We start from the raw sequence: 17,761 nt of genomic DNA, 5'->3' as shown, positions 1-17,761 counted from the left end.
GAAATTCTATGACTCACTTCTAGAAGACAACTCACTTGCATCTACCAAAGTTAATTTTAAATACCCAAGGGCGATAGTGGTTTAGCTCTCCTAGCCTGCTTTTCCATTTTCTCTGAGTCATAAACTGAAGATGCCATTCTCGGAAGGCATTGTTTTCCCTCTTATATTTCTACAGGCCTTAGTTAAAAGTCATAAAAAGCTTCTAAAGCAATTAAATGCATTAAGAAAAAGAGGAGTTAACATTCTTCATATTGAGCTGGTTATAAATTTTCTTTGTAGCAACAAATGAATCACTTCAAAAGAAGTTAATTGAAGGGCGACTCCACAGCTTGCTGTCTCAGGTAAAAATCCTGTGATATGTTTACTTACTAGGGGAAGATGTCCACCTTGTATAAGGGTTTGAAACTAACTTACAACACAAAATATTTTCAATCATTGAATTAAAACCAATTTAGAAGAAAATGCTTTGGTGGACTTTGTTCTTGTAACACTGAAAGCACTTAACGAAGCAAGAGAGGAGAACTTACATTACTGAGTGGTCCTGGCAACATCTTCCAAAGAGAAAGCATTTCAGAACTTCCTTTGTCCAGATAATGTAATTGCAAAGAGCCAGTTTTCCAGTCTTAGGCACCTCATTCTGATAGTAAGGGTGCATCCTTCAATTTAAAAATCATATGCTAAAACTTGGGTATTTTTAAATAGCTTTTTTTTTTTTTTGAGAGGTTTTTGCTATAGGGCGCGTGCACTCGCCAGACAGACAGAGAGAGACATAGAGACAGAAAGTAAGAAATCACTCCCCAGGGAAGATGACCACTCTGCAATCCCTTCTCCTCCATTCTCCTCTCGGTATCTTGGGCACGCACGCACATGCGCCTGGCGTGAGTTTTAAGCCACCGGGTCTGGGACGTGAACCGTCGACGTGAACCGTCGACTATGTGGGAGTCCAGTGACATAGCCATTACACTAACTGCTGGTTCCCAAAAGCTTTTTTTTACATTTTAATGCCAGAATTGTGTGTGCAAGAGAGAGAGAGCACACCCCTCCCCACCCCCTCAGGACTTGGCCACCTCACAATCCTTTTCCCATCAGGATTTGGGGCACCCACATGAACCCTGCATGGTTTTCAAGCCAATGGGGCTGGGACTTGGGACTTGAACTCTGATGGACCGTATGGGGTCCAGCTCCGTCTGCACAGTGCTTAGCCATTGCTCTGTGGCACTGGCACTTGGATAGGCTTTGATGATTGCATTCTCTTTTTTCTTTCTCCTATTTGAATTAAACTTCCAATTCTCTCTGTCTGGATATCTTACAATATCCGTGGTAGTGTTAAATGCATCATCTCTCATGATACTTAGTAAATCTCCTTTTTGTTTGTAAGTGAAAAACGTAAGAGAACAGCAAGTTGGGCAATGGAGGAAAGGGAAGGAGGAAGAAAGGGAAGGAGGGAGGGAGGGAAGGAAGGAAGAAAGGAAGGAAGGGTGGGTGGGAGAGTGGAACCATGACAGTTGCATGTGTCTGTTTCTCAGGCACAACACAGACACAACTGTTTAAGTAGAGCTGGGGCGATGTGAATCATTGGTGTGGAAGACTGAGATAGTCAAGTGTCTAGAAAGTCCCCTACAATAAGCTGATCTGGGAAATTTCCAGATATAAAGATGCTTTAATCATCTCAAGAATACCAATACCATTTTCTATCCTCATACAGCTGTGGTAAAGATGATCTATCTATATCTTAGGTTAAGGCCACATTTTGTTGCTATAAAAATTTCACAGATGCCATTTTCACAATTCTGAGTTATGTCTCCAATAAGATTCTTTGGTCTCTGCCTAAAGATTTCAATGATTAAGTTCCTTATTCAATCTTTGGATTTCATTCCTAATGGAGTAATGGGGAAAATATAGTAAGAGGTTTATAATTACAAATATGTTCCCTTAAAGTAGAATATGTGACAAAGAACTGGTCAGTTTTACCCACCTGGGGTAACTCCTACCTTCTATGAAGTCTAATGTGTTTCGTCTCTTTGACGCTTTCATCATTCTTTGTCTCTACCATTTTCCCTCGACAGAGTTGTTTAGATGAAGAATTTTCACACTCCCTTCTCCTGACTTGTGCAAATACAATTCAACAGCCTCTTCAAGAAAAGTTGGTAAGTGTAAGTTTTTTGAAATTATTTAAGTGGCCATTATGAATCAATTTGTATGCTGAAATTGAAAGCTAAATCCAATATGTATTAGAAGTCTAAACTATAATGCTGTTCATGAGATTATCAATGCAGCAATAGTCTATTTTTTTTCTTTTTCATTTAAAAAAAATTGTCAGCAGGTGTGTGTGCTCACTAGAAAGAGTTGGAAAAACAGAGGGGCGAGGGAAAAAGCATCACCCCAGTTGGGTGTGTTCATACCACACTCCCTTTTCTTCCATTTCTTCATTTCATTGAGATTTTGAACACACAGGCACATGCACCCAGTGTTTTTTTTTTTTTTTTAAGAATTATTTTATTTTATTTATTGTCTTTATTTTATTTTATTGAATTTGACCAGAGAAAGCAAGCTGCCAGGTCTGGGACTCAAACCACAGTCAGCCATGTGGGAGTCCAGCCACCTTAACCACCACACTACCTGTTGGCCCCCACCCAGTGTGTTTTTATGCTGCCAAGGTCAGGATAGAAACTGCAGTGGCCATGTGAGTTCTGGCTTCCTTAATCACTAAGCTATGAGGCTTGCCCCCTATTTTTCTCCTTCTCTCTCTCTCTCACTCTCCCCCCCCCACATACACACACAATATCCTGGTTGATCCTAAGAAGAAACAATATTTAAAATTTTGTGACTGCAAGATCATGAAGAATTATATAAGCATGCCCTGCACCCATACTTTTCTCTCAAAACCTCTGTTTATATCAAAGAATCAGTTATCTGAAATCAATGTTATCATGCTTTTAAATCACTGAATGGTGATTTTAAACTAAAAGTTAGAATGTACTCATATACTGTATCTTTTGATCAAAACATGAAACCTTTTTTTACTTGACATCATGTAGTGTCTTCCTGGCTTTTCTCATGGGTTCCTTTAAGAACAATTTGCGATATTCTATCTATCTTTGGAGATATATAAGGTATAGAATGTGTTATGTTTCACTCCTTCAGACCATTAACAATACTTGTTGTTCTGTTCATAAGCAGTGTTATCACAGATTGTCCAGTGGCCAAGGAGCTAGGCTACATCAGACACCCCTCACTCTGAAACTTACGTGCTGGTCTACACCTCTGCTGGGTAAGCATAGCTAGTCACTCTCCTGCACTTACCCAGGCGGAGCTGGGGTGAGGTCCTTGCTGAAAGGGAAAATAATTAATCACAATCCTATTTGTATAGGAAGACTTGTTGATTGGGTATTTGTCCCTGAGTTCAGTCAGTCAAGATATATTTGAACATACACACCATTATATGCAAACTAAAATTTTAGTTCTGAAGTAGCTCAAACACTGGTGGGGAGACAAGACTTGGGCTCAGAGATAGCAGAGAAAATTCCATGGAAGAATTGAGAATTAAGCCAACCAACCCTTGAAAGATGGGTTGGACTCAGGAAAGCTAAAAAGCTTGTTAAAATTTGAGACCAGTAGATAGTGTAGTGGCTATGTCACTGGACTCCCACATGGCTGAATGCTGTTCAAGTCCGGGACCTGGTGGCTTGAAACTCATGCCAGGTACATGTGTGCATGCCCAAAATCCCAGAGAATGAAGGAGAAGGGATTGCAGCATGACCATCCCTCAGGGGGTAATTTCATGCTTTCTGTCTGTCTGTCTGTCTCTGTCTCTCTGGTGAGTGCATGCTCCTTATAACAAAAAAAATCTATTAAAAAAAAAGTATTCCAATGGCTGAGAATAATGTGAGCAAACAAAACAGAAATAAATAGAATACAAAAACCTCGAGTGTTTGGTGAAGAGTCAAAGCTGTACAAGTCATTTTGGAAATAAGAGGTTTTGGGCTGAGATACAATAGTATATAAGTTTGGGGAACAAAGAGTTGATTGTGGGTCATATTGTGAACCATTAGTCAAGGCCAGGCGAAGGAGAAAGAGCTTTGTCCTGTGACATGCTCAAAGTAGTGACATCTCTCAGCACAACCTGGATACAACTAAAACCAAAAGTTTATGGTTGGTTCTGAGGTTACCAAAAAATGGGATGATTATCAGGAAAAGATTAAGAAGGAAGAAAAAGAAAGTAGATCATTTAAGCTAGAGAAGGGAAAATCTACCAGTGGGTGTCCATTTTGTTCTAGCAATATAGCAGTGCTTTATAGAGATTCTTTATTCACAGTAACAGAGTTTACCACACCACCGATGGTGACAGCACTTAGAGAGAGCTTGCTGTGTGCCAGGCACAGTTCTGTGCTCTTGACACCTGTTAACTCATTTAACCCTCACCGCTTCTCTGTGAGGTCGAGGCTAATGTAATTCTCATTTTAAGGATGACAAAACAGAGCAATGTTGCATTAGTAAGCTGTCCAAGGTTATCATCTTATATGTAATTAAAGGAGGCCTAGAGCAGCTTCATTATTTACTTAAGATTACACAGCTGGTAGGAGGCAGAGCCAGAGCTGGGATTTGAACTAAAAAAAAATGATCGACTCCAAAACTTTTATATGTTTTTAAATTTATTTCTCCCAGGGAGTCATGGGAGTAAGGAGAGGCAGAAACAGGCACCCCAATAAGGTCTTCATGGTGCAAACTACTCCCAACCTCAGCCAGCCAAACTCATGGCACACGTTGTGTATACCCAGCACACAATGGGAGTCCTTGGGACACGAACCTGAGATCTTCCCCTACGGCCGCAAGGTTGCAGTGTCACTCTCCCATTATGTTGCTGCAGCTGGCCAGAGCTTATGTTTTTCTCTGTTAAAGTCTTCTGTGTCCTGGGGGTCAGCAGGTGGTGTAGTGGTTACATTGCAGGACTTACACGGGATCAACTGTGGTTCGAGTCTTGGACTCGGTGGCTTGAAACACGCCAGGCACGCATGTGTGTATGCCTAAAATCCCAAGAGGAGAACGGAGAAGAGATTGTAGTGTGGCCATCCCCATTGGAGGTGTGATATCTCACTTTCTGTTTCTCTGTCTCTCTGGCAAGTGCATGCATCCTGTAGCAAAAATCTCTTTACAAAAATGAGGTGTCCTATACTCAGAAGCACACATAACATGATATTTTCCCAAGAAGAATGGTTTATCATTCCAGCCTATTTCCTCATCACTCTTTGATGGGTTCTGACCCACTGTCTAATGCTTTTCTCTTTAGGAATCTGTGAGGTGGTTCTGTAAAGTGCCAGACAGTGAATGGTTTGGGCTTTGTAGACCACTGCATTTCTGCTGCAGCAACTAAACTCCCTGTTGTAGCGTACAAGCAGCCATGGACGATACGTGAGCAAGTGAGCATGGCTTGCTCCGGAAACAGGCAGCTGGCCGCGTTTTGTCTGCTGGTGGTAGACTGCCGACCTCTCTGGTTCCTTAGAGGGCTGAGGTTTACTGTCCTTCCCCCCTTCAAAAACAAACAAACAAACAAAAAACCACATCTGACATGTCCATTCTCATGGAACCAGGCATTAGGGGAGATTGTGTTAGAGTGTTAGTAGAATTGGGTTGATTTTTGCTTTTTTGGAAATAATCCAAGCTCTCTGGAGAGGAAGAATGTATGCTTTAATATAGTTTGAACCAAAAATGAATCTCTTCTTATTCCTTCCTACTGCAGACGCCTTGTATCTGGACAGTCTTACAGCAATTCCAAGGCTGAAACTGACACCCTTCTCATGTGTAACTAACAGTGTCTGTGCTTCACGTGAAGGGCCCCAAAATGGAGAAATAAAGGATGGTGCTTTTGATGTGACAAGACGACACAAGTGAGTGACAAGAGCAAACTGAACTTTGTTCTGCAGGGGTGGCCTATTCCCACAGCCTAACCTATTAATTGGTTAGGTTTTCATATCCCAAACTTACGTTTTATTTAACTTCCTAAAAATTTGCAATTTTAAACTAAAGAAGGCCAGCCAGTGGCATGGTGGTTAAGGCAGCTGGATTCCGTGTGGCATTAGTGCTTGAGAAACACACTGGGTATATGTGTGTGTGCTCCAAATCCTGAAAGGCAAGAGAAATGGAGATGAGACTGTGGTATGACCATTCCCTATGGGGGTGCTTTCTAACTGCCCCCCTCCACACAGTCTGCCCCCGTCTATCTTCAGATGAGCACATGCACCCTCTAGAAATTTTTTAAAAAGGCATCACTGGAGTTCCCTCGCTGTTTTTGATTTTCACAATATCTTAAAAAAATTTTAAGAATTATTTATTTATCCATTTAATTCCATTTGCTACTCTTATTATTTTATATTTTGACCAGGCAGAGACAGAGAGAGAAAGGGAAAGCAAGAAAGCAAGCTGTCAGGTCTGAGACTCAACCGCAGTCGGCCATGTGGGAACCAGTGCCCTTACCCTCCATGCCACCTGCGGGTCCTGTCTACTCTAACATTTAAATGGCATATTATCTACAATGTTTCCCTGATTTTTGGAATGTACTATATGCTGTTAAGTTGACTTAGGTTGACTTGGATCTGTTTGCTATTCCTCACAGTCAAGACAATAGACCTTTAGGAACCTCTCTCTGCCCCTGTACCCCATTGTCTTGCCATGCCTATTGTGCTCAGCTGTCTTTCAAGTATAGACTGAGCTTCCTCAGGAAAGATCTAGAACTGTCAGTGGAGTTTGTGAGAACTAGCTGCTCTAATGAAATGTCTTTTCTATTTTGAGAGTGAGGAAGCAAGACTTTGAATTGCAAATTCTTAATTTCCATGTTTGGAAGGATTGTCTGTAGTCTATAACCTCCCTCTAGAGGGGTGGGAGCTCTTTTCATTATGTGTTACTTAAGCCCTGAACTCAATTAGAAACTGGATAAAACTGGGCCTGGGAGTAGAGGAGTAGCAGCCAGGTTAGTCTGCTACCTGCCGATATTTGCTGTAGTAAGCAGCTCTACTTTCTCCTGCTAGGTGCTCAGGCCCGACAGCTCGCTCCAGCCCAAGAACAGAGCTCTCAGGCTGCAGCAGGATGAACGATGGCCTAAGTATGGAAGTGAGTACTGGAAGAGATTGCAATGCCATTTTCCATATTGCATCTTCGTCCTCTTACATGAGTATTCTTTTCCCCTTCTTCTTTCTCTCCCTCCCTCCCTTTCTCCCCTCTCCTTCGTCCTTCCTTTCCTCTCTCCCTCCCTTCCACCTTTAAGTATCATATAATAGACACTCTTATAGTGAGTTTGAGTCTGATACCACAAAAATCAAATGCATGAAGAAAAAATAACTTTTGATGTCAGAGAACGAAGATTCAGGGCCAACTCCATAGCCTAGTGGTTAAAGAAGCCAGATCCCATATGGCCAATTGCAAAGTTTGAGTCCTGACCACAGTGGCTTCAAAAACTCTCCAGGCACATGTGGGTGTGTGCCCTAAATCCTGACATGATGGAGAAATGGAGGAGAACAGATTGTGGCATGACCCTAACACATTGGGTGATGTTTTGTCCCTCCCTCCCTCCTCCTCTTCCTCTGTTTTTCTCTGGTGAGCACATGTACCCTCTGGCAATTAAAGAAAAAAAAATTAAAATTCATCCATTTAGAGAGAGTGGGAACTGCGGCTTCCTAGCTCTTGTATGATATCAACTCTAGGCTGTGTAACCAAAAGGAGACTTTGATGAAGTGTGCTGAACTTTTTGTTCAGGCAGGCTGGTTTGGTACTTAAATTCACGCATAAATGTGTGAAGTCTTCGGCCCCATTTATTCTCTAAGAATTCATGTCAAGGTTAGATAACCTTTGAGGGGCTGGCGTTTGGTCCAGGTCACAAAGCAGAGCCATGCCCACAGGGTATCCACCATCACTGGTCAGGTACCAATGCTCTTTCTCTACCCAAAAGAATCATGACTTGAGAAAGTCCCCGAGGTAAAGTCCCAGGTCATTGTGATAGGAGAGCTTCCTCGGCCTGGACCTGAGCCTGAGCAAGCCCCGAGATCCTCTCACTCAAACAGCAGATAGTTCTGTTTCAGAATCTAGGAGTTCGTAATTATTCTTCCTCTTCTCCTCTTCTTTGTCTTTTTTGAGATAGAATTCATATGCCAAACAACTCATTAATTTAAATGGCTCAGTTAAGTGTTTATTTATTTATTGGTTTGGTTTGGTTTCAATAACTTACTATAGGGCCAGAGAGAAAGTGAGAAATCACACTACAGGGGGATGGCAATGCCACAATCCCTTATCCTCCTAGGATTTTAGGCATGCATGTGCCAAGCCTGTTTTTCAAGCCACTGGGTCCAGGACTTGAACTGTGCACTTGATTATGTGGGACTCAACTGCCTTAACCATTATGCCCCTGGCTAGACCTGAAGTGGTTTTTTTTTTGTTTTTTTTTTTTTTTTGGAAAGCTTTACTTTGATTTTTCATTTCATATTATTAGGATAGTTCAGGTTTTTTTCTTTTTAAAAGTTTAATTTTATAATTTCTTATTTACATTTAATTATTGTATATCTTTGTGGGATACAATATGGTTTTTCAAAGCATGCATGCACTGTGTGATAATGAAATCAAGGGTAATACCATATGAATTGTCTTCAACAAAGAACATTACATTATATTAAGCACCTTCTATTTTTGTTCTACTTGTTTTTTGAGAGAGATATAATTTTTAATAGATTGTTGTTCTGCTATCACCACGATTAATTTTAGTTCATTCAGTTACCCCAAAAGGAAGCCCCATACCCATTGCCAGTCTATCCCTATTTCCCCCTTCTCCAAAACCTCAGGTCAAGGCGACTCCTGATCTACTGTATGTGTCCACAGGTTTACCTATTCTATACATCTCATACGGATGCAATAATAAAGTACATGACGTCTTATGTCTGGGTTTCTTTTTTGCCACTTTCATAAGGTTTTTAAGATTCATTCAGGTCATAGCATGTTATCAGTATTTCATCTTTATAGACAAATAATACTCCATCGTATGGATATACCACATTTTATTTAACCGTTCATCAGTTGGTGGGCATCTGAGTGTTTCTACTTTTTGCTTATTGTAAACAGTGCTGTTAAAAACCTTAGTGTAGAGACCAGTAGGTGGTGTGGTGGCCAACTGTGGTTCAAGTCCCATACCTGGTGGCTTGCTTTCTCACTCCCCCTCTCTCTTTATGATGAGTGCCTGTATCAAATTAAAAAATAATAATGATGATAAATAAAATTAAATCTTTTTTTTTTTGGAGAGGTTTTGGTTATAGGGCATGTGCGCTCACCAGAAAGACAGAGAGAGACAGAGAGATAGAAAGTGAGAAATCCCCCCCCCCCCCATGGGGGATGGCCATGCTGCAATCCCTTCTCTTCCATTCTCCTCTCGGGATATTGGGCACACACGCACACATGCCCAGCATGAGTTTAAGCCCCTGGGTCCGGGACTGGAACTGCGGTTGACTACATGGGAGTCCAGCAACATAGCCATTATGCTAACTGCTGGTCCCAAAATTAAATAATTCTTTTTTAAAAATAGAACCTAATGTATACATTTTTCTGTAAACATACATTTTTAATTTAGGGGGGCATATGCCTAGGAGCAGAATTACTGTATCATATGGTGACTGTCTTTAATGTTTTCAGAAACTGTAAGACAGATGCCCACCATGGTTACACTAATTTATGTTTCCACCATCAAGAGATGGGGATTCTCTACATCCTCACCAACACGTATCTATCCTTTAGTTTGTTTGTTTTGCCAGAGGGCACAAGTGCACATATAAAAGAGAGAGCAAAAAAATTTAAAAGACATGGAAAGAAACTACTCCGCAAAGGGACCTGGTCATGCCACAACCCTTTTCCCTCCAATTCTGCATTCTGTCAGGGTCCTGAGCACACACTCAGATGCCCTGTGTGCTTTTCAAGTTGATGGGTTAGGACTTGGGCCCTGGTAGTATGTGAGATCCAGCTATGTCTGCGTAGCACCTAACCACTGTTTCTATATAGTCACTGAGTGAAAAGTTAATATCTCGTTCCCTAGTGGTTAATGATGTTGAACATCTTTCCATGTGTTTCTTGGTTATTTTGGTATCTTTGGAAATATGTCTACTCAGATTTTTTTTTCATTTAAAAAATGGGGTTATATAGTCTTTTTACTACTGAGTTGTACAAGTAGTTCCTATTCTTTTTTTTATTAAACTTTATTTATTCATTCATTCATTCATTTTTAATTTAACCAGAGATGGAAAGGGAGAGAGGGAGAGAGGGGGGAGGAGGAGAGAGAGAGAGAGAGAGAAAATGAGAAAGCAAGGCACCAGGTCCAGGACTCAAATCGCAGTCAGGAGTGCCCTTAACCACCATACCACTTAACGGCCCCTCTTATTCTTTCTTTTAAGTGTGTCTATCTGACATTTTTTTCAGTGTTTAGTATCTGTTTTATTGAGGAGTTAAGAAAAGGAAAACTTACCTATTTCATTATTGGCAGTTCTTACAAAGTTTTAATAAAGGAAGTTGAACTTGGAGTTTACAAGATGTTGGGTTATTACTATTTCCCTTTTATCTGGCACTTATTTCATCAAGAAAGGGGAAGAAACATGTCAGGCATGTACCAGGCACTTTGTGAGAAAGCATTTCCACATGCCGTGTTGTGAGTCTTCTTCACAGCTTTGTTTTTTTGAGAGATTTTTATTATTGGGCACATGTGCTTTCCAGATAAAGAGAGAAAGCGAGAAATCACCTCCTGGGGGGATGGCCACACCACAATCCCTTCGCCTCTATTCTCTTCATGGAATTTCGGGCATGCAGGCTCATGCACCCAGCATGAGTTTTAAGCCGCTGGATCTGGGACTCAAACCATGGTCAATTCCATGGGAGTCCAGCAACATAAGCATTATGCCATCTGCTGGGTCCCAATGCAACTTTGAATGGTAGATATCTACTTTCTACAAATGAGGAAACTGGAGCCAGCCAGGTGGTATGGTAGTTAAGGCAGCTGGATCCCACATGGCTGACTGTGTCATCAAGTCCTAGACCTGGTGACTTGAGAAACATGCAGGGCACACGTGCATACATGCCCAAAACTCCTGAGAGAAGAATGGAGGAGAAGGGAATGGATGGTGGCATGGCTGCCCATGCTGGGGTCTAGTCTTTCTCTCTCTCTCTCTCCCTCTTTCTTTCTCTTTCTCTCTCTTTTGAGCACATGCACCCTATAGCAAATTAAAAAAAAAATGAGGCAACCAAAGTTGAAAGAGAGAAACAACTCTCCCCAAATCATTTAACTAGAAGGTAGTTTAAACTGGGATTTAAATTCAGGTTAGTCTAGCTTCAAAGGCTATGTTCTTTTCACAACCTCTCTTAGTATACTGAATTTAGATATTTCAATCATAATAATTAGTCATAGTTGAAAGTGGTATTTGGGCTAAGAAATGTGCTTCCTTGGGTAAACAAAAGGACCTCCTAATCCACTCTTGTTAGCATATGTGACAAGCTATTTTGTCCATGGTCTTCATGCCCATTAAGAAACTGGAGCTAAGAGGAATCACAATAGAAACTCTTGTTGAATGTTCCTGGGTACATGAACAGTTTCTCTGAAGGTTCTCATATTACCCTTGGTTCCACTGCTTCTGTAGTTTGTAGGAACTAGTCTGTCGGCTCTACCTTGCAGCTGATACCATCAATTCTCAACACTCCTGTTCCAGGTTTCTGCTTCACTGAAGAATCTGCAGCCTGGTAGCTGTTCTCTTCACCCCCTCACCTTTGCCCTTTGAGCAACTCCCACATACTACCCCTTCATAACCCTCACTCCACCTCTTAAGCAAATAGAACAAAACTGATTCTTTTACCATACTCTAGTCTCACATCTGACCTTCCAGAATTCTCTATACCACTGTAAGACCTGGTTTATGGTAAACATTACTTTGTAACCGGCCTAGGACCCTCTATTTTCCCTTTGGCTGCTGAAAAACAAAATCACACATGTAGAATGTCTTTCCTCCTTCGAGTTCTTCTTCAGGTTATTACATGTCTGTGATGCACTATCACTAGTGATTTATTGAGGCAAAGAACAGGATCAATTTAAAAATATCTCAGGAGATATTCTGGCCATTGTCTGTCCTGTTCTGTCAAGTTGTGCATAGGTGGAGCAGGAATAACCTTGGAAAATAAGTCCCATTGCCAATTGCTGAATTGGGAAATGCAGAAGTTGACTGATAACTGAATTCGAAATGAAGCTCAAAGTGGTGGGTGTGTCCTGTCGATTTGAGGGTGTGGTGTGCTTTTAGTTAGAAATTGGAAACCAATAACACCAACTAAACCTATAAGCAACTTCAGTTTTGTTTAGGTCCTAGTAAGTCTAACTTTTTAACATTCAATTTAAAATTCTTCCTCTTTCCAGAACATTTAAATAGACACTGAGACAAGTCTGAAGTTAAGTCCGTATAGATTTTTTTTTTTGTCCAGTTTTTTTCTGGCTCTCAGAAAATGATATAAATTTATCTAACTAGCATTGATTGTTTAAAATAGATCCAATAGTAAAAATTACATTGCAAACACAAATGTTTATTGGCAGAAGGGTTTCTGAAAATAAAACCTTTAGTTAAAGCAGGGTGTTCTCTAGAAGAGCAAAAACAATCTTGAAAGAGGGATCAGTAGATGGAATAGTGGTTCCACTGTTGGACTTCCATATAGTTGACTGTGGTTTGAGTCCCAGACCCAGTGGCTTAAAACTCACACTGGGTGCTCGGGCAATGCTGGCCCAAAATCCCAAGAGGAGACTAGAGGAAAAGGGATTGTGGCATGGTCATCCCCCTGGAGGGGTGGGGTGATTTCTTACTTTCTGTCTCTCTATCTCTCTGGTGAGCACACATGCCCTATAGCAAAAAAAAACCCCAAAAAAACCAAAAAAACCCCAAAAAAACAAAAACAAAAACAACTCTTTAAAAATAAATAATTAATAAATAAATAATAATCTTGAGAGATTATCTATGCTGATTAATTGCCATAACTAATAGCTGAGAAGTTTATTCTTACTGTTCTTGATACTTTTCCACATACATATTGAAATACTGCTGCTGTGTGTGAGTGTGTGTGTGTGCGTGCACGCATGCATCTGCTGACCCAGCCCATGGGAGAATGTGTCTTTCTTTGTTCTATGAGTACCTTCACTACCCCACCCTACATTAGCTTCTGTCAAAAGCAAATGGGCTGGACCATAGATTTTCATGTAAATGTTATGCAGGTTCATATTTGAATGGCTTGGACAGAAAGAGCATTCTTCCTGCTCCGTGCTATCGGCATGTGTTAGCTTCATTGACCCGAGCCAATTTCCTACACGTAAGTCCCTCATTTCAACTTTCTTCTTCTTGCTTGTAATCAATTCCTTGATTTTCTTTAGTTTTCAAACAAATCTAGTAGATTATCTTTTTTCTTGATCTGTCCAGGTCTCAGGTTGGTATGTATGGCTTAGTTCTACTGTGAGCCTGGCATGCTGGTTTAAGTGAGGGTGACTTCTGAAGCTAAAGGAAAGGGCGTAGTCGCAGAAAGTTCCTGCCAAGTTACCTGGCCACCCCTTACTCACACTCACAGATACCCTGATGGGCTGTATTTCTATCTTTTCATTCAATTGGAGACTAAACTTTCAGAAAAACTCCTTTACTATTGTAAGAAGGGGGGGGATGTTGTTGGATCAAATTTATGAAAAGTTAAAATTGAGATGTGTTGTTTATTGGGTTGTTTTCTGATTACTGAGATAAAGATGAATGATTTTGGAGTAATATCCAGTTTCTTACCTTACATCTGTTCCAAAACAATGCAGTAATGCAGTAATATGTGGCTATTAAATAATATAATTTCTCTAAAATTGCCAACTTGTTTGTATAATCAGTGTATGTATGTATGTGTGTATATGTGTGTGTGTGTGTGTAAATATATATATATATATTTAAATTTTGCCCGAGAGCATATGCACACACTAGAGAGAAAATGGAAAGTGAGAAAGCACCCCACATGGGGGATAGCCACACTACAGTCCCTTCTACTCCATTTCTCTCTACTTTCAGGATTTTGGGCACATATGCACATGGGACAGTATATTTCTGGAGCCACTGGGTCTGGGACAGTGTGGATGACCATTGAGATCCTGCTGTCTTAACCACCAGGCCACAGATGGGTCCCAATGAATACTTTATATTTATCAAAAGCCTTGTCATTAGATGTTTCACATACAGAATATAGGACAAAAGAAGGACTTACACAGAACTTTATGGCAAATGAGACTCATTTATAGTACAGTGGAGGTAAGATTTTATTTTTGTTGTATCCATTATTTTGACTTTAAATAATAATTTGGCTTTTTTTTAAATACAAGGTTTGCAAAAATGAAATGCTCCATTTCCCCCCATATTGGAAACTGGTTTGATAGAGGGGGAACTACAAACTGCATTCTCTTCCACTTTAGCCCAAGTAGAAGCACCCGTGACCTTGAGAGGTCCTTGAAATCTTTTCTGACAAAGTTAGCTTTGTAGTCATGGCACTACAAGTATATTTCAAGCAGTACTTAGTAACCTAAAAAAGAAAATGATATAGAATGTTAAATGGGCTTTTTTTTTTTTTTGGAGAGATTTTTGCTGTAGGGCATGTGCGCTCGCCAGAAAGAGAGACAGAGAGAGAGAAAGTGAGAAATCACCCCCCAGGGGGGATGGTGATGCCGCAATCCCTTCTCCTCCATTCTCCTCTTGGGATCTTGGGCATGCACACACACGTGCCCAGTGTGAGTTTAAGCCACTGGGTCCGGGACTCCAACCATGGTCGGCTACATGAGAGTTCAGCAACATAGCCATTACGCTAACTGCTGGTCCCCAAGAATGTTAAATGGCGTTTAAAAACTTTGCTGAGAATGTGTGCTTTTATAGGAGAAAGAAACAGAGGGAAAAAGCACATCCTAATAGGGCCTGGTCACGTGCTGCAATTCCTTCTCCTCCATTGTACCATCCTGTTAGGATTTAGGGGATGTACGCACATGTGCCCGGTGTGTTTTCCAAGCTGCTGGAGAGGGATTCCAAGCAGTCAGCCACATGGGATCTGGTTCCCTTAACCACTAAACCATGGGGCCAGTCTGACTTTCTTTTTAACAAGCGAGAGAAAGAGTATGCGTGAGAAGGAATCAAAGGGAGAACCGAGGAGAGAGGGATGGAGGGCTGGGTAGTTTTGTTTTTTTTTTTTTTTTGAGAGGTTTTTGCTATAGGGTGCGTGCGCTCCCCAGACAGAGAGAGAGAGAGAGACAGAAAGCAGGAAATCATCCCCCAGGGGGGGTGGCCACGCCACAATCCCTTCTCCTCCATTCTCCTCTTGGGATCTTGGGCACTCACGCACACGCGTCCAGCGTGAGTTCAAGCCACCGGGTCCGGGACTCGAACCATGGTCGACTACGTGGGAGTCCAGCGACATAGCCATTACGCTAACACCTGGTCCCAAGGGCTGGGTAGTTTTGACAGAATCTTGCTACGCTGGTATTACCCTGCCCCAGCTCCCAGTTAGCTAGGACTATAGGCATGGGCCTCCCCGGCTGTCCTGTTCGGATGGGAACAAAGCCTGAGTCTCCCATGAGTCTCCGCCATCATGCAGCGATGCTCTCCCACTTGTGCCACCTTGGCTGGGCCTCGATGGACTTTATTAGTATTGTTAGGCAGTCACTTCTTACTGATTTTTATTGTGGTATACTACTTAATGACACTGAAGGATATTTAATTTGCTCCAGTTTTTATAGCTTCATTTTACATATATTTTGTTAAACATAATTATTAGTATAATTTATTTAAATAGTGTAAGGACAGGACTATCATCGTTTGACTACTTGCAGGTGTTAAGGTATAATTTATCTTCAAGATTTGGTTCAGAGGTCACCCCCCCTCTGTTAGTTCTGATCTGTACTTCCCACTGTGCTCTGTGTGTTTTTCTTCTGTATATTTGGTTCTCTGACCCTCAGGCTTCTCCAGGACAGACTATATTTTCATGTGCTTCTAGTCCTTGCCATTATTCCTGGCTCAAAGTGGGGTTTTTGTTTTGCTTTGTTTTGCTCTTAGAGAGATTTTAGCTGTGGGGCATGTGTGCTCGCTGAAGAGACAGAGAGGCAGAAAGTAAGAAATCACCCTGCGGAGGGTGAGGGGATGGCCACACCACAGCCCCTTCTCTTCCATTCTCCTTTCAGGATCTTGGGCACACATACACATACACCCTGTTGTGAGTTTTAAGCCACTGGGACTCGAACTACAGTCAACTATGCAGGAGTCCAGTGATGTAACCATGACACCATCTGATGTAAGTTTATTGAATTAAATTAAACTGGTGACATGAAAGGCTTCAGTCACATGTAGTCTGACCCAGTCATTTAAAGCAGAGATGAAGTGAAACGAGAGGGAAGACTGACCACCATCGCTGGTGTACAGGAGGGTTAGTTGTCAATTCTCCCTTTGCAAGTTCAACTGTGGCTTTTTTTAAACATTGGCGTGAACATCTTAAGTTTATTTTTAAGTACTCTGTTAGCCTAAAACAATAATTTGGAAGTCTTTTTCCTTTCCAACAGCCTGAGTTAATATGTGCTCAGCGATATTTCCATTTATAGTAAAGAGAACATTGTATTTCATTTGATCAGGATTTGAAGGCTGGCCACACCATTCTGAATGCTCTTGGGAAACTGTTTTATTTACTGGTCTTAAAATCTTTTCTTGCTAAAACCCATTTTTGGGCTGGCTCTGTAGCCTAGTGGTTCAGGGAGCCTGACCTGACATGGCTGGATGTCATTCGAATTCCAGCCATGGTGGCTTAAAAACATGACTGGACACATGTGCATGTTTCCTCCAATCCAACAGAATGGAGACATGAAGAGGAAGCGATTGTATGTCCATGCCCCATTGCCGGGTGCTTCCTCCCTCTCTCTGTCTGTCTGTCTGTCTGTCTTTCTGTGGCAAGTGTATGTGCCCTTTGGTTAAAACAAAACAAAGCAAAACAAAAACAAAACAAAACAAAAAAAAACCTGCTGTCGTTGTTGGAAGAATGAAATAAGATGTTACTTAAAAGGGTTTTGTCAGTTTTAATGTGCTAAACAGATGTAAGCTGCTATCACTGTACTGAGTAACCAGAAATTCAGCAACCCCTCTCTAAACCTTTGCCTTTCTGTGTCATGGTAAATATTGTCTTGAATCTATTTAGAAGTTGTATAAGTGGCATCCCTCCATAGAAATCTTTTGTTGGTTGGGACATTTAACAAGAATTTCTATGTTTGATTGTCTTCCTCATTACATTATTGATATAAGTTTTTCACATGGTCTGAATGATTTGTTTTAGTTTGTTAAATTTTATTTCCCTAACCAAATAATAATGAAAATAGGCATTTTAAATGCATACTATGGAACAGAAAAGCATGTTTCCATTGTTTTTAAAATAATTATTTTATTTTATTTATTATATTTTTTAAATTTGACCAGAGAGAGAGGAAAAGTGAGAAAGCAAGCCACTAGGTCTGGGATTTGAACCATGGTCATTCATGTGGGAGTCCAGCACCTTAACTACCATGCCACCTGAGAGCCCTCCACCTATATTTTTTGAACGAGAACAAGTATGCAACCCTAATCTCCAAAAGTCCCTCCCCCAATTAGAAATTCCTGATGGGAGCCAGCCGGTGGCATGGAGGATAAAGTGCTAGATCCCACACGGACAACTGTGGGTCTAGTTCCAGACCCAGTGGCTT

The 17,761-nt window shown here is 41.1% G+C and overlaps 1 protein-coding gene across 3 annotated transcripts in view; it reads left to right on the top strand.

Moving 5' to 3' along the window:
* IRAG2 (inositol 1,4,5-triphosphate receptor associated 2) overlaps positions 1-17,761 on the top strand; it is a 78,820-nt gene that overhangs the window by 20,455 nt on the left and 40,604 nt on the right. The window contains exons 4-8 of one of the 3 annotated variants that reach the window (XM_027771053.1): positions 280-341; positions 2,067-2,147; positions 3,181-3,271; positions 5,738-5,885; positions 7,023-7,104. In XM_027771053.1, coding sequence (XP_027626854.1) covers positions 280-341; positions 2,067-2,147; positions 3,181-3,271; positions 5,738-5,885; positions 7,023-7,104 — 464 coding nt within the window. Of the gene's footprint in view, positions 1-279; positions 342-2,066; positions 2,148-3,177; positions 3,272-5,737; positions 5,886-7,022; positions 7,105-16,286; positions 16,333-17,761 lie in introns of those variants that run through there. The other 2 variants (XM_027771052.1, XM_027771054.1) reach the window with 2 other exon arrangements.

This window comes from Tupaia chinensis, unplaced genomic scaffold (genome assembly GCF_000334495.1).
Source record: "Tupaia chinensis unplaced genomic scaffold, TupChi_1.0 Scaffold000028_1, whole genome shotgun sequence".
In the NCBI taxonomy this organism is placed as follows: Eukaryota; Metazoa; Chordata; class Mammalia; order Scandentia; family Tupaiidae; genus Tupaia; species Tupaia belangeri.
This window is presented reverse-complemented; position numbering and strand designations above follow the sequence as displayed.